The 21439-nt window shown below is 34.7% G+C and overlaps 4 protein-coding genes across 5 annotated transcripts; 3 read left to right on the top strand and 1 right to left on the bottom strand.

Annotated features, from left to right (window-relative positions):
- The first annotated feature begins 5134 nt into the window (after positions 1-5134).
- LOC143580741 (putative protein S-acyltransferase 15) lies at positions 5135-9190 on the top strand. The gene is made up of 7 exons (XM_077063689.1): positions 5135-5418; positions 6262-6354; positions 7740-7841; positions 7917-7988; positions 8573-8671; positions 8754-8849; positions 8948-9190. Exons 1-7 carry the CDS (start codon positions 5146-5148, stop codon positions 9041-9043), a joined length of 831 nt encoding a protein of 276 aa, XP_076919804.1. The 5' UTR covers positions 5135-5145; the 3' UTR covers positions 9044-9190.
- Positions 9191-11345: 2155 nt separating this feature from the next.
- Positions 11346-12203, top strand: LOC143581588 (uncharacterized). The gene has a single exon (XM_077064349.1). It carries the CDS (start codon positions 11346-11348, stop codon positions 12201-12203), a length of 858 nt encoding a protein of 285 aa, XP_076920464.1.
- Positions 12204-12431: 228 nt separating this feature from the next.
- Positions 12432-14292, top strand: LOC143580725 (thioredoxin-like 3-2, chloroplastic). 2 transcript variants are annotated; one of them, XM_077063680.1, is made up of 5 exons: positions 12432-12846; positions 13704-13778; positions 13861-13927; positions 14042-14059; positions 14144-14292. In XM_077063680.1, exons 1-5 carry the CDS (start codon positions 12530-12532, stop codon positions 14246-14248), a joined length of 582 nt encoding a protein of 193 aa, XP_076919795.1. In that variant the 5' UTR covers positions 12432-12529; the 3' UTR covers positions 14249-14292. The 2 variants fall into 2 exon arrangements, with proteins under 2 accessions (XP_076919795.1, XP_076919789.1); XM_077063674.1 differs by having other exon boundaries at positions 13858-13927.
- Positions 14293-14797: 505 nt separating this feature from the next.
- LOC143582647 (phenylalanine ammonia-lyase-like) lies at positions 14798-20786 on the bottom strand. Its single transcript, XM_077065170.1, has 4 exons — positions 20217-20786; positions 16547-17124; positions 15825-16393; positions 14798-15499 (listed from the first exon to the last, which is right to left on the bottom strand). Exons 1-4 carry the CDS (start codon positions 20582-20584, stop codon positions 14897-14899), a joined length of 2118 nt encoding a protein of 705 aa, XP_076921285.1. The 5' UTR covers positions 20585-20786; the 3' UTR covers positions 14798-14896.
- Positions 20787-21439: the final 653 nt, after the last annotated feature.

Raw genomic sequence — 21439 nt, 5'->3', positions numbered from 1 at the left:
CTCGCTAGGCTCGATTTTTTTTAACTATATGTATTTTTATGGAAAAAAATATGCATAATCAATGTTTCAACACAATTATATAACTAATAGCTTGGTCTAGAGGGAAAATGATATGACATTTAATCAAAAGGTTGTGGGTTCTAGTCCTATTTGATACATTTTTAAGCTTACTTTTATATAAAAGTTTTTTACACAATTCAAATTATAATCAAATGCCCCCATTTAAAATCAAATTGTTTAAACCCAACAAAATGTTTCTTTTACTCAAGGCCCAAAAAAATTTTCGCCTCGCCTCAAGCTCAGCTATGTATGTGAAGTTAATACGGAGTATATAGAAGTTTAAAAGAGGGAAAAACTAATTAATACACAAGGCCGGTGCTATAGTCATGTCTATGCTTATTTATTTGTTCATTTTACGTACTATTCATATTTTGGTACTATATTCAAGCACATATTATTGGATGCTAGGAACATCCTCCTGGAAAATGTGTCACATTAAATTTCTCCCCAAATGCTGGCATCTTTAAGTCTTAGTAGATGTTAATGATGTTTTGAAGGGATCTTACTTTTCTTGAAATGACCTTTGTTTTCCTTTTCTAGTGTGTACTTGAGAGAACATGACAAGTTGTTGATGTTTAACTAGAGACTTTGAACATACATATGAATTAAATAATGTTAGGTTTTTTTGTATCTATTTTCAACTTAACATTGTTTTCATGAAAAGGCCCAATTTTGAAAGTTCGTTTGACGGCACGAAAAAGGTTAAGTTTTCACTCATCCATCACTTCAACTAACTCACTCACCTAAATTTTACCAGTTAAACATCTCCATTATTTTTATTATTATTATTATTATTATTGTTGTTGTTGTTGTTGTTGTTGTTGTTGTTGTTGTTATTATTATTATTATTATTATTATTAACCAAAGATTAACAAACGGTTTATAATTCGCCAATTATACGCCAAAACGAGCTAACCTTTTTGGATTATAACTCAGCTTATATGTAATTGATTTGAGGAAAAAAATCCCTTTCAAGTCATTTAGATCCCAAATAACATAGTAATTAAGAAACAGAAACAATCATATTTAATATTTGCCTAAACAAAAGCATCACACAAGATAATCAACCATATATAAGGACTTCATATATTACAACCGTTAACATATATTCGCTATAAGGGTGGAGGGAGTGCCCTCAGGATGAAGGATCGGGATGCCTGCCACGTCAACAAAATGGTACAAAGAATTTTGGGATGTTCGGAGTGGTGAGCCCGAGTGGGAGGAAAAAAAGGTAAAGAAAAGAAAAAAGATTTCCGCGAAAAGAGAATCAGGAGAGTGAGAACACCGCCCCTCCCCTGTGGCACCGATCAAAGTTTCCCGAATTGAAGACCCTGAAGGCCGGCACTCCATGCAGCCTAATTATTGAGGAAAACTACATGCTGGTATTTAGTACTTCATTCTTAAGTTTATACATATTACAAAAGTTACATATTATAATTATTTATATATCTATTAACCCGAATAGAGATTTTCATGGTCAGTCTTGCCAACAAAGAAGCATGATGATACACCACCGAAGAATGTAGAATCTTGCTCTATGCTCCTTCACCAACCGCCACAATTTCCGGGCAACTGATAACTTGCATCCTTTCCTCGCGTATCTCCGGCTATCACGTTCCTCGATTTTCCTCACTGACATGTCTCAGTTTGAGAGAAAAAGAGAAAGAATGTTGTGTTTGATGTAAGTAGGAAAGTGAGTGTGCTATGAGAGAGTTTTAGTTCAAACCCATATATAGATTATTTTTTAAAAGTGTTTAAAAGGGACATCATTGATGTATAAATTTTTAAAGCTTCAAATTAATCATGTTTATGATACTTCTAGAAACATGTTTAGAAAAGCCATATGTCGAAATACGCATGAATATCCTTTTAAAATAATCCAAACAAGGTGTATAAATTTCAGGTTTTGTTAAATTAACCAAAAACATTTTAAATGCTTTAAAGCACTTTTTATAAACTTGATACAAAAGTTGAAGTGCCATTGTAAATGAAAAAAGATATGTTTATTTGAAAACTTATCAAAACAATTATTGAGTTGTTTTGAGTGATTTAAGCATGTTCACATATTCAGAGTTATATCTATCCACACAGTTTAATGTTTTCATTTTTTGTTTTAAATCTCAAAACCTTTCTGTCCTTTTTTTTCTTTCTTTTCTATTCCTACAAAGTGTTTTAACAACGCAAGATCTTTGATTAAAAAAATTGTTTTTAATAGTTGTTTCACTCGATTGATTTCATCTAAATTATTACTAGTGATAATAATGTCATCCACATATACCAATAAACCAATGAGTAAAGAACCCTGAATTTTAATAAACAGGGAATGATCACATTTGCTTGGAGTAAAACCGAACACAAGTAATAAATTTACTAGCTAGTTTTACATTTCACATCCTAGGAGCTTGTTTTAAACAATGTAAGAGTTTTTCAATTTTGCACACATTCGTTTCATTCATTGAAAAGAAACATCTGGGTAGGTACACGAAGACATCTTCATTTAAATTTCCATATAGAAATATATAGTTGATGTTAAATTGGAATATAGTCTTTTTCAATGGCTAGACTAATAACACAACGAATAGTGATCATCTTTACAACTGGAAAATGTTTTCTCACAATCCACACCTTTTTTATTTAGCCTTTTACAACACCTCCACCATTAAATCTCTCAATCTCATCTATCAATTTATATTTAATCTTATAGGCCCATTTATAACCTATGGGTTTACTTCCTAAAGTTAAGTCAACAATATCCCAAGTGTTATTTCGATAGTGATAGTCTTTCAACAACATAAGAATGTTGTACAACTCTTTTATTTTGCTCTTGATCTTCTTTGAGAGGGATGCAATAGATATGTATATATGAAAATTTAGAACAAAAGGGGAAAGGAAAATAGTTTGCAATGATTTCAATTTATAGACATAACAACATAAAGCTAGGATTATCAACCAAACCATCCAGTCTCCAGGTCAGTTGATCCAGCAATCGTGAACGCCCAATCCACTATGTCTTGGTTGTTGTCTTTGTGAACGTTGTATTTAGTTTTGTCCATGATCTCAAGACCTTTCAAGGGATTATGACTTCTTTTTGTGTTTTTAAGATGGTTAGTAATCAAAGTCCTTTCCAAAATATTTCTTAATTGTTTTTTAGGGTGCAGGCTTTTGTATGTTGGTTATTTGCCTGTGTTATTCCCTTCTGTGTCATCGTCATATTCCTTCTCCAAATATTTGTTTCTTACCTTTTAGAAATCTTAAAGATTAGTTTTCCTTTTTTAAATTCATATCTTTAGAATTTGGATCTTTTTAAACAAAACATCTTAAAATCTTTGACTAAGACATTAAAAAATTATGCTTTTAGTAAAACCTATTGTTAGTTTAGTTTTGATTTTGATGTCATTAAGATCACAACATACTCAATGTTGTATGTCTATTGTATTTCATGAACTTGTGTTTTGTTGTTGCAATGAGCATTTGATCTTCATATATTTGATGTAGTATGTGTACTGGATTGTTGTTACGACTTAAGATGGTTCATTAAGTGTTTAGGAACATGTTTATGACATATAATTATCATTAATGAACAAGTAGCATTATAAGACGTTATAATCTGGATCATCGTCAAAACCAATGAATTAAGTAAAGTTTAAACATGATTATTCTATGGTTTTTAGCGTCAAAGGGGCAAACCCTGTTTGGTCGGAATCTGGATTGTTTATCAACTTGTTTTGTAGACATATGGATGGTTTGGTAACATAGAAATAGCTTGATCCAAACTAGTTTTGATAAGAAATCACCAAAAAAAATTGACAGTGTTTTGCGAGGATTGATCCGTCCAACAAACCAGGGATCACAAATAACAATTTAACCAATTCTAAAAGGCACTATCTAACACATACAATGGACCACACACCGTGTCACCTTATCCGCTTAATACATGTAATAGAATTCTAAATTCCTTGCCAAGGTAACGTTGTGCGTGGTTCATTGCCCATGTTACATATTGTCTTTTATAATTAGTTGACTTGTTATTGGTAGTCCTCAGTGAACAAACCACTTCCTCAAAACACGTTGTAGTTTTCTCCCTGTTCTCTAATCCGAATCGTTGCTAAACCCTAGTCTAAACCGGGCCAATATTTACATTACCAAACAAGACCTCCATATACCGAATCAAATTAATATGCAACCACAATAGTCAATAGTGACATACCATACCAAATGGGGTGTTACCCTCCTACATTAAAAGCCATTACGTAACATTTAGTGTTGGTACAGCTGGCTTAAAAACACAAATTTCTTTTTTAAATGGTTAAGAAATCCTTTAAATGAGCTATTGGCGAAATCAACCAAATCAGGATACACTCGTTTTCAAACCAAGGACAACCCTCACATAAGGCCAACGTAGAACACTCGTCCGAAAGCACGACAATGCAGTGAGCTAAAACTCACTCAATTTAAGGATCGAACTAGCGATCTTCGCCTATTCTCCCAGTCTCTCATCAACACCAGGTGCCACCGAAACTAAATGACGAGGGCGAGAATCGAACATGAATTACTTAAAACACCATACATCAGTAGGGATGAGCTCGGAATGGTACCAGTACTGATCTCGAAAATGTTGATCCCGAAATTCGGAAACATTTGGTACTGGTAACGAAATATTCGGTTCAGTACCGATACAACACTAATATTTAGTGCAAAAATCGAGGAATGTCGGTACCATATCAGTACCATACCGATCCTAAAAACTCAAAACTTGGTACCGATACTGATCTCGAAAATCTCGACCCCGAAATTTGAAAATACTTGGTAGAAGTACCGAAATGTTCGGTTTGATACCGATACAATACTAATATTTCGTGCAAAATTTCTAAAAATAGCGATACCGTGTCAATACCATAGTGATACCGTACTGATCCTAACAACTCAAAACGTGATACCCATTCCATACCAACTATAATAAATCGATACCACCAAACTTTGAGACAGTTAAAATGAAATTGACAAAATACCCAAATCAAAAAAAAAACAAAAGGGGGAAAAACCCATTCAACATCTTATTCCCAAAATCAATCAAGAACTGAAGCAATGCAATGGCGAAGATTTGTATCACTCCCAATATTATCAGTTCTAACACTCATGACCACCGTCTTCTACGGCACCCTGTTCATATTTCTCGATGACTGGGTTGGGTTTCACAGCTCAGCGGGTTTGACGAACGTTGTGATGTTGAGTACGGTTGCATCTTTCACTCTTTACTCGTTCTTGATTTGTGTTTTCACTGATCCTGGTGGTGTCCCATCTGGGTATTTCCCGGATATTGAAACTAGTGATGGGTCAGATCAAGAATCAAGAGAATCTGTAAGATGTTAATTATACCAGTTTTTGTCTTCAAGTTTGAGTCTTTATTGTTATTTGAATTTTGATGCTGTTAAATTTGGATTATGGATTGCCACTTATTTAGTTTTGACTTTTGATTATTTGCTAATTATGATCAAAGTCAAAGATTGTTAATTTGGGGTTTGTTTGGCATTTGGATATGTAATTGATCATGTGATATGGAATAATCAAGTTAGGCGTGGCGTTTAGTATTCGAATCTAACTCGAAATGATTCGAATTTGGTTTATTACTATTTCAATTCGTGATTTTCGATTCTAAATTCGAACTCAAATTATGTGTTTTTATTTTTATTTTATATATACACGCATATGTTTTGACATTTTGATATACAATTTAATGATCAACCCGAGAAACAATTATTCTAAATCACTAAATGTGTAAAATTATGAATCTCTAATCTAGTAATCGGTTTTAAGTTTCTGTATATGAATTCTAGTTCATTTAGTTTGTTACTTCGTTTAATGGTTTGTTATGAAAAACTCGAAGTAGTTTATCAACTACAGGTGTTCAGGGACTCAACAAACTCGAAGTTCAATTTGATTTTGGTTCAATTCGAGTTCTGTAATCAAAATTTTCTTTAAACTTTCAAAATTTGAATAATTTGGTTCAATTAATACGAGTATTCGAAATTCAGTTCGTTGAGTATCCCTAAATCTAATAACCTGAGTTAGTTCTGTGGAATATAGTTCATGTTACTAATTAAAATTGTTTTAATTTTTTGAGATTTTGTTTCTTTTCTTTTCTTTTTATCGTATGTTATTTTTGGTTTATTGATACTATATGATGCGTATCTTAATTTTCAGGAAGCGCTTAGTAAACATTGTGATAAGTGTGTGGCATACAAGCCTCCAAGAGCACACCATTGTCGTGTTTGCAGAAGGTGTGTCTTAAAAATGGTGCGTATGAACATACAATAAGATAATAACAAGCTTTATTTTTTAGGTCAAAGTTTATTTTTTAGATGCAAAAATAATATGAGTTTTGCTACAAAAATTCTATTTATGTGTTGTTTTGTGCAGATAATTAACTTAGTTACTTTATTTTTACAACAAGCTGTACCCTTTTTGTCCCAAAATAATATCTAAAAGTATTTGATAGCATTACTTTGTGAGAAAGAGAATAGAGTTCATATTAGTTATAATATCATCTTTAGCCCGCTTGACTGTCCAAATTTGACCTTGTGTTTGCAACATGAGATTTGGCGTTCATTAAAGAACTGAGAACTACGAGAACCACATCACTGTACTATTTATTGTATAAGTTGATTAACATGCCTGTAGGTTTCAGTGTTTTTAATTTTTTTTTTTAATATGAAACTGATGGAATTGTATTTAAATGCATATATGCACATTTAAAAACAAAAATACTGGAGAGAGGAGATAAAGTCAAAGAATGAGTTGAGTGAGATAAATAAAATAATAAACATATACATTTTTCATTGAAGTGAAATGCATATGCCTTAATCCTTATGTGGTTCTCAACATACATTTTGCTTTAAGTGTGATACAGAAGGCGGTAAAATAATTTTTTTTAAAGCAAAGTATATATGTTATGTATTATGTACATAAAAAACTATTAAACTACTCAAATGCTATCATCATCATCATCATCGTACTCAGTATATCCCACCAATAGCAAAGCTATGGTAGGGTCTGAGGAGGGTAAGATGTAGACAGCCTTACCTCTACCCCATGGGGATAGAGAGGCTGCTTCCGGTGAGACCCCCGGCTCGATAGTAGTTTTGCATCAAGCCTTGGACATAAGGCACATAGCACTCAATCATCGGGACGCCGGCTGATTGGTGCATGTACCCTTGTCTTTCGGCTATCAACGCCACCACATGATGCCTGATTAACCTTCCATCACTTTTAACGTTATTTTCACGAGATTAGTAAAATAACGTCAAAATTAGTGCAATTTTACTTTTGCCCACCCGAGGGTTCACACATATATACATTATATGCGCGCACCGCAAGCAGGGCATCATGTTATCAGAAGATGCTGCTTGATTGGGCACAAACTACTCAAATGCTAATTTTTTTTATTTTAAATGTTTACCTACACATGTGTAGGTTATATAAACAAATGAGTTTTGTTTCTATACTTCTTAAGAATGTTATAAGAGATGAATACACATTGCATTTTAACCATCTTCTTGTATTCTAAAACATTTGTAAACTTGAAAAAATGAATAATTTATTCTGCCAAATTTATACATAATTACATATACATACATATGTATTTATTCATGATATCTTCTCATACTTAAAAGTTTTGTTAGGATCATCATTGCACATGGATAAACAATTGTGTGGGTCAAAGGAACTATAAAGCCTTTTTTCTTCTCGTTTTCTATGGAACTATATCAAGTCTTTATTCTACGGTATGTATAACCACTCCATTTGGTTAGTTAGTTATTATACAGAAGTCGTTTCTTTAACAATTTCGAATTATATAGGTTATAATAGTTGGTTGTGGACTTCAAAAGGATTGGGAGTCTACCGGGTCAACCCGCCTCAACACCTTTTATGCAAGTTTCTAACTATTTCAATCTTCTTTTTTTTAATTAGTTATTGAGTTTATTACACAGATTGTCCTGTTGTTTGGGCAAAGTAACACCTTCGGGTCTAACGCTTAAAAGTTGCAAGTTTGGGGTTTGAGGTTTCAATTTTATAACAAGTCTAGGGTCTAAGGCTAGCTTCTGTTAACGTAAGATAAAATGACCAAAATACCCTTTTAATGGACTAAAAGTAAAAAAAACAAATTAAGAGCCTGTTAATGTAAGTTTTGTACAGTATAAATTATGTGAAACTGTTCGTTGTTATTATCATTATTATCTTTGACCGTCTGAAGTGACACGCAAGTTACCAAAAGGGTATTTTGGTCATTATTTCTATAGTTAACAGAAAAGTCAACGAAAGTTAAGCTTAGACCCCAAAGATGTTACTTTGCCCAAACCACGTTCTTTAAGTTATAACTTGAAACCTGTTTTATGATTGTTTCAAAGTCAATTTCATATTTGAAAGAAATTGGTTGACGTCAAATTTGAGGAACAGATGAATGAGTCAATAACAACTTTTATGATATTTCTAAATGGTTATTATATTTTGTTAGATTACATCCACGGTAATGATTTCTTTGTTAAGTTTGACACTTGGAACTCTCTTGGGCTGGCATATTTACCTGTTGACTCATAATATGACCACAATAGAGGTAAAATGTTAACCATTTGATGACAGTAGAGATAAAAGTCTACCATTTGACTTTAACTAAACGATTTTGTGTTTTTTTTCAGTATTATGAAGGAACTAGAAAAATGTGGTTAGCTAAGAAGTCGGGACAGATTTATAAGCATGCATACGATATTGGTGTATACAGAAATGTCACTATGGTATCGTCTTTTTCTTCATTTTCGTATACTTTTAATAGTTATGCACATGTACATTCGTTTATGCGTGATGTACATGGTGATTTTTGTTTTGTTAACAGATTTTGGGCCCACATGTGTTGAAATGGCTATGGCCGTCTGCCTCGAGCCATGTCAAAGATGGAACGAGCTTTCCCACGGTTCGTGATAGCTTATAATGTTTTCACATCACATTTGATATTTTTTTTAAGTTTTGATGTTAATTTTTTAAATGTAACATGATGATGGAGGTAAATAGCAAAGTGGTCAGATTAATGGTGGTGTTTTTGTACATGTTTCTTGAAAAGTGTCTGATTTGTTTTTGTTGTTTTTAACTTGACATGTGTTTATTTTTAGTCAAAAGAGAAATGTCATTTTTAGTAAAAATCTTGGTTTCTGGAGGATATATAACCCTGCCTGCTTTCATATTAATAAGCGGGTTATGCTAGGATGTATAATTGACACAAATCACTAATCAACATTTTTATTATTTCTCAAACAAATTAGATACAAAACAACTTGATTTCAATATGAAACCAAGTATGAACAAAAACATAGATAATCTCTAATACATAAACAAACTCAAATAGTCAAATTATTATCGTGACAATCTGATCAACTATAACTCTATACGAAACTGGAAACGAGTCACAACAACGAAACCCTAATTTGGAGACGAAAAGTTTAAACAACTTATGTTACAAACAATTATCTAAAATTAAATTACATAATACTCCGTAGTTATTTAGTTTTTTGTTTCCTTTTTCTAAATACAATCATGTTATTTTAAACAACTATAACTATATGCATTATACTAAAAATTCTTAGCCTAATGACATATGGTGTTTATCCTCACATACGGATGGATGCTCTAAAATCAGACCACACCCCAACATAACTTCTAACATGCCTTCAGTCCTTCACATGTATTCATAATGTTGGACTAAAAAATATTGAAAACTAATAAATTGATCCGTATGTTTGATTAATGTAAACTTTTTATCAGACTTGTTTCGACCTGATTCATCCTAACCTAACCCGTTATCCCTTTATAATGAAAAATCATGAATTCGTCACTGCTCACCAAACTAGTGTGGTTGTACATAATTAGATATTTTCTTGATAAATTTGGGATCTTTTCAAATACGACGTGATGGCTATCATGAACCATTTTTATGAGAATGGTACCCAAGGTAAACGACCCGCAAAGGATTGAGGAGTACTGCCCAATTAACCTTATTGGTTGCATTCCTAAAATCATATCTAAAGTCCTAGCAAACCGATTGAAATTGGTGATTGGTGATAAGTTCGGTTATTAGCGAAGAACAATCTGCGTATGTTGCCGGTAGAAATATTACCGAAGGTGCCCTCATCCTTAATGAACTAGTGGCGTGGTGCAAAAAGGCGATGATTTTGAAAGTTGACTTAGAGAAGGCCTTTGACTCGGTCAATTGGAGGTTCATAGACTGTATGATGGTGCAAATGGGTTTTCCTTCAAAGTGGAGACTTTGGATCAAAGGTACGCTCACTTCGGCCCGCTCCTCTATTCTAATAAACGGCTCTCCTACCGCTGAATTCGACATTAAGCGTGGGGTTCGTCAAGGTGATGCGTTGTCACCATTTCTATTCATTATTGCAATGGAAGCGCTTCATGCCGCAATGAACTCCGGAGGGTATTTTCAAGGGCTGTCAAACTCCTAGGAATGGTCCAATCATCTCACATCTTTTGTATGCGGATGATGCGAGGAGATTGGTGTACCTCAAATTTTCAGAACCTAAATCGTTGGCTTAGATGCTTTCATGTAGTTTCTGGGCTTAAGGTAAATCTCAGCAAAGGTACTCTTTTCGGGGTAAAAGTGGATGTGTCGTTGGTCGTAAGGGAGGCCCGTCTCTTAAAGTGTACAGCCGGAAAACTACCTTTCATTCACCTCGGCCTACCGGTAGGTGCCAATATGAGTCGGTCCTGTAATTGGCAGCCCATTCTAGACAAATTTGACTCAAGATTATCCAAATGGAAGGCGAAAGTATTATCTTTTGGAGGTCGGTTGACGCTCGTAAAATCAGTCTTGGGTAGTTTGGGCACTTATTATTTCTCTTTATTCAAAGCTGCGGTCAAGGATTTAAAAATTTTGGAAAGTAAACGCACGAAATTTCTTTGGGGAGGTTCGGAAGAAAAAGATAAAATTAGTTGGGTGGCTTGGAGTAAGATTATACTTGGAAAAGAACGTGGTGGGCTCGGGATTGGCAGCCTACGGGCTGCAAACATTGCCTTGTTGGCCAAATGGCTATCTCGATTCAAAAATGATAATACTTCCTTGTGGGCAAAAACTATTTATGTTGTACACAAATGCAATAATAAATGGAAACCATTCCCGATTAAGGCGTCGCTGAGCGGTACATGGAAAAATATCTCCTCAAATGGTTAGTGAAGATAACCTTGCTCACTTAAACTTACAGAAGAGAATAACTCCTCAAATTGGTATGGGTGACAAAATACTTTTTTGGGTGGATTGTTGGGCTAGTGATCAACCTCTAAGGATTCTTTTTCCTTCTATTTTCGCCATTGAACTTCAAAAAGAAATTTTGCTGATAAACTGTTATGACCGGAGAAATGGCGTGTTGGAATGGGTATGGAGATGGCGAAGGCAGCGGTTATCAGATCGACATCGTACCGAACTGAAGAATTGTCTTGCACTCATCTCTTCTGTGCAAATTTCTTGCAATTCGGATAAGTGGTTATGGAAAGGTTCAGATGACTCGAACTCGTTCTTTTTGGTGAAATCCCTCAGGTGGGAGATTGATAATCTTCATCTACCAGTTTTGAACTTCACATGTTGGTTGAAAGGGGTGCCTTTGAAAATAAATTGCTTCATTTGGCGGCTGTTACTTGATCACATCTCAACTAAACGGGCGTTGTCAACTAGAGGGGTGATATTGGACAATCTACAATGTGTGCTTTGTGGAAACTTTGAAGAAACTTCTCAACACCTTATGATTCATTGTTGTGTCTCAAAGTGGGTGTGGTCTATTATACACGATTGGGTCAAATTACCTAAACGGGTTAATTTTGACACTTTAGAGGAGATTCTTGATTTCCCGAAGAAGAGCATAAAGAACAAAGAGGAATGCCGCGCGGTTCAGTCTATCTCGATGGTGGTTTGTTGGATGATTTGGAAAGCTAGAAACGACGTCATTTTCAATAACGTGCCTTTTCAAATGTCCAAAATAGTCAACGACATCAAGTCCGCTTCCTTCTTGTGGGTGAAACATCGTTGCAAGAGACCAAGCCTTGAATGGGAAAAATGGTGCAAGTTTAACTTCGTTAACTTTCCTTTATAATGTGTTTTTGTACATGGTTACTTGTTTTATTTTTTGTATGTTCGGACTTCTTGCTTCTTGCTAGTTGTCTGTTTACTTTTTTATATATTATTGGCCTTTAAAAAAAAAGATATTTTCTTGATATAAAAAAAATAAAAATAAATAAAAAAATCCATTTAGTGAGAATAAGATATTTTGTTGATATGGTATAAAAGTAAAAGTTGGTCTCAACGAAATATAATAATAATAATATTAGTAAAATGCGCAGTTGGCGACATATTCCACTTCATCGTCTTCCTCAACAACTTGCATCCTGTTTTCTTGGATCTTAACCTAGGCCAGCCGCCATGTCGGACGCCACCAGATTATTACCAATCTCACCTCTTCAGACACCCAATTCACTGTTTCATCCACCTACACGTTTATCATATTCAACTTTCCGATCTTCACGTATCGTTTCTGATTCGTCAGGTTATTTGAAACTTAAAGAAGATTTAAATTCAGGGTGTTTGAAGGTGTTGGCTAATTTGAGCCAGCAAGGATCAATTTCTGCTATTGATTCTTCTTCTTCTTCTTCCCCTGTTTCAATTGAGCTGAAACCTGTTTTAAATGAATCACAATTTGATCGAGTTGTTTCGGAGGGTGAATCAGTCGTTGTTTTATGGTATGTTCATTCATTTTAATAGTTAATAGTTAATTAATACATTGTATACTTTTGTGATAATTTGATTTGGTTCGTGTTTGTTCGGTGAAAGTTGAACGAACATACGATTGGACACGAACAGTTAAATGAACGGGGTTTTCTTGTTCGTTTTTGTTCGTTAAGAAAATGAATATGTTCGTGTTTGTTTATGTGAGTTCGTTAATTGTATATAAGAACAGTTTATGAAGGTAAATGAACGGATATAACTGAGACAAAACTAGTTAAAAATGCTGGTCGTAAAAAGTTAAAACTAGACTAAGTTTTAATGTGCCAAAAATTTAAATGGATATGTTAACGAACGTAAACAAACGTAATTTAATGAACATAAATGAAAGAATTCGTTCCTTAAGAAATGAATACGTTCATGTTCGTTTATGTGTGTTCGTTAACGGTATAAAGTTAAACGTATGGTTCATGAACGTCAACGAATAAACATAACCGAACATAGATGAGTGAACATAACTGAGCAAAAACTAGTTAAAAGTTTGTCGGGCTTAAAAAGTTATTAATGTTATACTAAATTGTAATGCACCAAAATTTAAATGAATACATAAACGAACGAGCTTAAATAAACGTAAATTTTAACATAAATGAAAGTTCCTGAATATGAATGAACGAACGAGACATGTGTTCGTATTCGTCCTTTTAACTAAATGAACAAAATCTTTTGCTCATGTTCATTCATTTGATAAACAAACAAACTTCCCATTCACGAACTGTTCACTAAACGTCCGGTTCATCTACGGGCTTAGTTTCAAATATAATAAGCTAGTTATGTAACAATGAATTTTTATGTTCCATGTTATTTGTGTTTGTAGGATGGCAAATTGGTGCAGGAAATGTATATATTTGAAACCAAAATTGGAAAAATTGGCTGCTAATTATCACCCAAGGTTTTGCTCAATTTTTAATTTCTTAAACAATTCATACTCATTCCACATTTCACATATTAATATTTGGCTATGTTAAAAGCAGAGTAAAGTTTTATTGCATTGATGTGAACAATGTCCCATATCAGCTTGTGGCTCGAGCCGGTGTCACTGTAAGTCTCTAATGCTCACACAGTTGGTTAAATTTCATCAGCATTATTTGGAGATATTATGATTTTAACATCTGATTTGTGCAATTTCATGTCAATTTGATCTATGAATCACAGAAAATGCCAACTATACAGGTGCACAAATTGATTATATCAGACATATTTTACCATGTTTGAAAGCTGTTTTTACATGTAGACTAATGTGTTTTAGTATTGCAGCTATGGAAAAACGGGAAGAAACAGGCTGAGGTGATAGGAGGTCACAAGGCGTATTTAGTTGCTAATGAGGTTCGTGACATGATAGACGATGAAGGGCAACCTTAATGTTTTTGTTTTTTGTTATACATTTGTTCTTGTATTTTTATTTTTCAAAACAAATATAGAGAGAAGTATATACATTTGTTCTACGGGCTTTTGTTGTTCAAGAAAACCGTTCTGATTCTAGCTAGTAATTCGTCAGGAAGTGTTCTTTAAATAACCGTAATACCAGAGTCAATTTCAGTCCATTGACTATAGGCCCGTCTGATTCGGTTGTATGCCTTGGCGTGTAGGGGTGATGATTTGAGTTTGTTTCTGCTTCGCTTATTACTGAATGATCATTCCACGATTAGTCCATAAGAACTACTTTATAAATTGAAATCATTAGACATCATTTTACGAGCATTATTTCCTAACACAAATTAATCTCCCACACGATGATCATCATCGATGATATTACATACTTTTAAACGAAATTCATGAGCTATATAATAATTTGTTCTCAATGTGACCATCCAACTAATTTATATAAAGTTACAAAAGTTGCATAACAGTTTCATGAAAAACGAAAATAAAAAGGTTATATTACACTTTGATCATCCACAAGTTCAAGACACAAAATCAACAAGGTACATATCGAATTACAACTTTTAAACTAAAGATATCGACTGTCGTTTGATGTAAACTACATTGACAGAAACGAACTCATTTCACTTACGAAATGGGTAGTGGAGTCCCATCCCACGTCTTCAAGCAATCAAGCAACGGATCAATCAGCTTCCCTTCACATATCGCCGAGAAAACCTTATCAAACTCCTCCCCAGGTGACACCGTCTTCTCTCCGGTCAGATAACCAGTCCCAAGCTCCGTCCTCACAAACTTATACAACGGATACGACCTACATTCCTCAATTCTATTAAATACAGCCAGTTTGCCACTTTCGTGATCAACCCGTGTGTTTTCGACTTCTTTAGGCAAAAGGGTATGTAGTTCTTCCTCAAAAGCACCAATCTTTTGAAAGATTGATGTGTTTGAATCCATTTCAGCTTCATTGTTTGCAAGTGCATGATCAACTATTACTTGCCTTAGCTTTTGCATGAGAGGGTACGTTGCACTGCTTGGGTCATCAATGTATGCAAACACATGTTCACGGTCTACAACTTTGAGCAAATCCTTTTCACAAAACCGAGCCGGGTGAAGCTCGCCGTTTGGACCCATGGTTAACGCTTTCTTAGCCGCTTGACTAACCACATTCTTGATGGTTAACTTTAGGTTTTCCTCCAAGTGCCTTAAGTCGATTGCTTGACATAGTGCTACCTGTTAAATAATGAAAATGCCGTAAGATATTATTATTGATAAGTTATTTATATTGATATAGTAATTAACGAACTTTTTTATAAATGATTATCCATCCAAAAGAGGAATTTAAGAGAGTAGTGATTTATATTTATTTCAAAAGGAGGTTATCACGAACCTTGTCTTAATTTCCGGTGCTCTTACTTTGTCAAACAGCAGAGGAAATTAAGACCAAAGGTCACCCTTGGCAAAGGCGATAACCTTCTTATGAAACGAACTTAGTAATACCCTTTGGATGCGTATCCGTTTATAAATACGCTATTTTTAATAAACTCGGGTACTATACCAAGTAAGTTGATGACATGAGATTTAAAATCTCAACGGCTTCAGCTGTTTTTCGTGACGAAATCAACCCTAGCGAGTTAACGTCTTGGTTATGTTGCTCGGCACTTTGCACATGATTGGTTACCGGGTTAGCCAAGAACTGAAGCTCCGAGCAATAAGAAGCCATAGCTATCTCAGCTCCTTTAAACCCATAATCCAAACTTGGGTTACGGCCACCCGAAAGATTAGACGGCAACCCATTGTTATAAAAGTCGTTCACAAGCTCGGAAAATTGCGCAAACATGAGCTTCCCGATCGATGCAATCGCTAACCGAGTATTATCCATGGATACACCAATTGGAGTCCCTTGAAAGTTTCCTCCATGAAGTGCCATATTTCTTGAAACATCGATTAACGGGTTATCGTTAACCGAGTTAATCTCTCGCTCGATCGACTTTGTTGATGTGCGGATCACTTCAATAAGCGGTCCGAGCCATTGAGGAGATGTACGGAGAGCATAACGATCTTGTTTTGGCTTTTGTAGCGGGTCCATTTCGTGTATAATTTTAGCTTCTTTCACATATGAACTACCTATTAGACATTAGACAATTAATATATTAGAGGATATATATACTCTTACAAATATTATTATTACATTATTATTATTATTAATTAATGTAATTTTTCTCCAATATTATGGGTTACCATATTAATAATATTAATACCATAAACACTTTAAACTACCTTCTAAAATGTGTTCCACGATCGCAGCTGCTTCGATTTGTCCGGGGTGGTGTTTAAGTTTATGTGTCAAATGGTCCGTAAACTCGGGTTTTCCTTGCATGACTTCCGCAAACACGGCGGACAAGACTTCGGACAAGACCGCAAGAATATTAGCTTCGAAAAGAACCACGGAAGCCAATCCTGACCCGACCGCGGTCCCATTGACCAATGCAAGTCCTTCTTTTGGTTGTAGGTCAAAAAACCTGGGACTAAGTCCGGCATGATGAAAAGCGGCGGTGGCGTCAAGTATTTCTCCGGTGGGGCCCACGGCTTTGGAGTTGGGGCGGCCGGTTAATATTCCCGCAATGTAGGAGAGCGGGACGAGGTCACCAGAGGCTGTTATTGTGCCGCGAAGAGGGAGGCATGGGGTGATGTTGCGGTTGAGGAATGATGTGATGGCTTCTAGGATTTCGAAGCGGATACCGGAGTAGCCTTGGAGGAGGGTGTTGATTCTGACCAACATAGAGGCTCTTGTGGTGGATTGCGGCAGCGTGTGGTCGGATTTTGTACCAGTACCGAAAATTCCAGCGTTCAAGAATCTGAATATAAATTTCAATTTAGTTTCACATGAATATAACATGCAGTTAATTTTCTTTATAAGCTGAGATACATTTTAAATTGTATCTAAACTATTAGGTTGACCCGCCGCGATGCGGCGGTGTTTAGATGATGATTAAGACACGCTGGTTGCGATGATGATTAAAGCCCGCATAGCAACCAGCGTGTCTTAATCATCAGCATTTGGCAAACCTAGTGAAAACCAAAAACGTAAGATAACCAAGAATGAAAACTCATAAATACATCATCATAGTCTATATCAATACACCATCACCCTAGCCTTTATCATCCAAACAACCAAAAAGCCGCTGTCGTCCCGCCAAGAGTGCAACAAAAATTCTCATCATGTTTAGACTTTAATCAATAAACCATCTAAGCACCTTTATCAACCAAACCAACTCACAAATCAATCCAAAGAAAATCCAACCAACAATATTCAAAGGTTGTTAAGAAACAGATCATATACGTGATCAACATCATAGCCTTTATCAACCAAACCGACCCACAATCACCGTTACCTGCCGCCATTGACGGCGGTACAGCCATCGGCAACAGTAGCTGGGAAAAGTGTGACAACAACACTACAAAAAGTGTTATCAAATTCAGATTTTATACGACAAAACCACTTACAATCTCATGTGCTAAAGGATATATTAAACCTAACAAAACCCAACCAACAATGGAAGGTTGTTAACAAATAGAATCCAAAATAGGCTCAGATACCTAATCATCATAGCCTTTGTCAACCAAACCGACTGACAACGGTTGTCCGCTGCCGCCATAGACGGCCGTGTGGCCTTCGGCAACAGTAGCTCAAAAAACATGTGAGTTGGGACAGCCACTAACCACAAAAGCCATCACCACTCCAACACCATGCCGGGTCACCTATGGTTCCACAAAGGAACCCGACAACTGAAATTCCGCCCATCGGACCACTAAGAGAATACTGAACCACCACTACCAGTGACGGTTCCACCATAAATCCACCGCCACCAAGGGTTGCAAATGGAACCCGGCAACGACAGACAACCGGCCTCTCCGAACGCCGCCTGGGTTCCCAAACGCAACCCGGCAACGATAGATCCCTTAGCGGCAGGGCCGGCCCATAGGGGTGGCGGGGTGGTCGACGGCCACAGGCCCAACACCCCGTTAGGCCCGAAATTTTTTTTGTAAAAAAATTATATTTATTTTTTATTAAAAAACAATATGTATATTTAATGTTTAAAACTAATTACATGACCACTAGCTTGGTGTAGTGGCAAAGGGGTATTACTCTCAACTAAAAGGTTATGGGTTCAATTCTTATTGGAGACATGTTTAATCCTATTTTTATACAAAAAAATTTTACATAACCCAAATTATAACTAAGTAAACATATATAAAAATTTAATTGTTTAAACCAACAAAATACTCCTTTTTAATTAAGGCCCAAAAAAATTTCGCCTTCGGCCCTAAATATTTTTTGCTTTCTTGGAGCCGGGCCTGCTTAGCGGACAACTGAACCACCACGCCCAATTTAGGGTTCATACCAAGAAGATGAAGCCGGCGTTGGTGTTAGTTGATCCCTAAGAGGCTTTGATCGGAAACGATGGATGAATTAGAGTATCAGATGATAGTAGATAGAGATGAGTGAACGTGGCAGAAGTGGGAGTTAAAAACACAAATAAGTGTGTTAGCAGGTGAAGATGAAGCTGGGTAGTATGACACGTAGCAAGATGAGATAATAATAGCTGGCAAGCCATAATTAATGAAACCAGGCACAAATAATGAAGCGTAGGGTACAAAGGTCTATGCACAAAGTAAGATGTAATTGTAATATTATAAATTTCTAATTCAACATCACTTGGTTTAAAAAAAGGCCAGTCCATCTATGACCATTTGTCCATTTGTGTGAGTTGACCATCCAAATTATTTTTATTTTTTTAAGAAAAACTGTATTTATGTTCACAACCAAGTTGTTCACTTGTTCCACCAACGTAGATCACAACCTTTTTTACGCAGTATTTATTTTTTCAGATTATTGAATGTTGATTTTTTTTATTTTTTAACAATTTATTTCATGTAGAATTTTATTTTTTGTCCAAAAACTTTGTCAAATTAACTTTTTTAGTCAAAAGGCACGGATTTATTTAATTTTCTTCTTTTTTAGAAATTTCAGTATAAATTCTATTTACAACCAATTCTTTCAAAAAAGTATTTTCTAATACAATAAATATAGACCAGCTTTTAAAGTTTTACATGATAAATAATTAATTTGTTTTAAAATTATTTTATAATTTTAATATATATTGTGTTTTAAAAAAAATGAAAAACCAATCATAAATAAATAAATTTTATTAATTTAATGAGAAATTGGTTTGGTGTGGCTTGGAATTTGAAAATTTTGGGTTAAGTTAGATATTAGTAAAAATTGGGTTTAGTTGGATGGCGAGAAATTAGTTTTAGCAAATAGTTGTGAGCCGGAATAATCCAGCAACATACAAAAAAAGAGACAAAAATCAATATCATTGAGAATTTAAATTATACATAGCAATAAATGATTCAGCTGCAATTCAGCCAAATTATTTTATTTATTTTAAGACTGTCGTCATGCTACCATCATCTATATTTTCATACTTCCATTTTTCATATATCTAATCACTTTAATTAGTCCGAAACAAAACAGTTTTGTTGTAAAATAAAAAATACGGAGTATTTAATAGACATTATTTTAGTTGGAAACTATTATGCGAATAACTCGCTCTACAAAATGAATCTAGCGAAAGCTAACGAAAGGACAAACGCTAATTATAAAACATGGGAAGATTTTTAATCCACTTTGACCGATTAAAAATGGTTTTCAGCAAAAAAATAATAATTAAGAAATGACAACTACATGGTTTTAGTTAACCTATCCCACCAACTTCAATAGTAATAGTCTAATTAACACAAACATACTCACTAAATAGTATAAGTTATTATATACCTACATTGTTATTATATGATTTTATTAGGTCCTAACTATATATTATTTCTACAAATATACTAAGTTTATTATTATTCTACAACATAAATTTATAAAATAAAAATGTACCTAATAAGCTCTTTTTGAAGTGCTCCACCCTCTTTAGTTCTCCGGTGAGATGTAGCACCAAAACCTGTGGTGACACCATATGTATCACCACCTTTCATCATGCTATCCATCACCCAATCACTACTCGCGGTAACCCCGGCCCGAGCAGACTCCGATAACTCCACCATAACATCCGCGGCACTCCTGGTGGCGACCGCGGCTACTTGAGCAATAGTTAGTGTTTTACCACCTAATGTCACAACCGGATTTCGGTACTCCCCCACCATCCTCTTCACCTCTTCTAGGTGGCTGCCGCTTAGCGCGGCCGCAGCCGCACCCCAGTTCAATGGATCATTCATGCATAGATTCTCATTAATTGCATTCTCCATTTTTGTTATGTGAAAGTATTGAATATTTGTTAAGAAGTTAGATAAAATATGGAATATGTTGGTGTTTAAATAGACTATTTAGTATTATGTTCGGCTGGCCGATGAGTTAGTTGAAAAACAATCGTGGCCGTTGGATTAATGGTGATTGAAATCAACGGTGGATTTATGCCACGTGGGCTTTTTCAATGAAAAGAAAGAAAAATTCTTTAGTAGGAATTGACGACACGATGTACTATTTATAATTATTTGAAATAGTTACAAAAATTTATGTGTGACAAATATAAACCGTTACATTATTTTTCTAAATTTAACTACTTTTGTTGCTGATTTTATATTTAAATATTCCTAGTTTTTAACTTTTTATTTTTTTCTGAAATTGACCGGTCAGCCGTATTTTAATATTATTTGTCTACAAGTTTCATAAACTTAATTAATTAATAGTAAGGTAATCTATTGTTAAGAATGTTGGTTTTCTGTTCGTACTTCATTTTCTAGTAGAGTTTTATATATCTGTATATTATTATAACATGACATTGAAATAAATATATATGGAATTGTTGGTGATCAAATTTGCATTACTATAATGATTTGGATAAGATTTGTTCAAGTCTTATTGGTTTAGATATTGTCACAATGTCACTTAATCATCAATTAAATTATGAATATTATGTGAGACGTGCGCCAAGTGGAATTAGGCCCTTTTTTTTATCTCACTTTTCTAATAATCATGGTTGAGTTGGTGAAGAAATAGTAAAATGTGAAAAATTAGTTCAAATGGTAAGAGAGGAATATCATTCTTTGTCATTTTCCTTTTTAAATATAGTTCTTTCAATCTTTTATATACTGTATGTATTA

This window comes from Bidens hawaiensis, unplaced genomic scaffold (genome assembly GCF_021521415.1).
Source record: "Bidens hawaiensis isolate Kalapana, Puna unplaced genomic scaffold, B.hawaiensis_p1.1 tig00001511_1, whole genome shotgun sequence".
NCBI classification, from domain to species: Eukaryota; Viridiplantae; Streptophyta; class Magnoliopsida; order Asterales; family Asteraceae; genus Bidens; species Bidens hawaiensis.
This window is presented reverse-complemented; position numbering and strand designations above follow the sequence as displayed.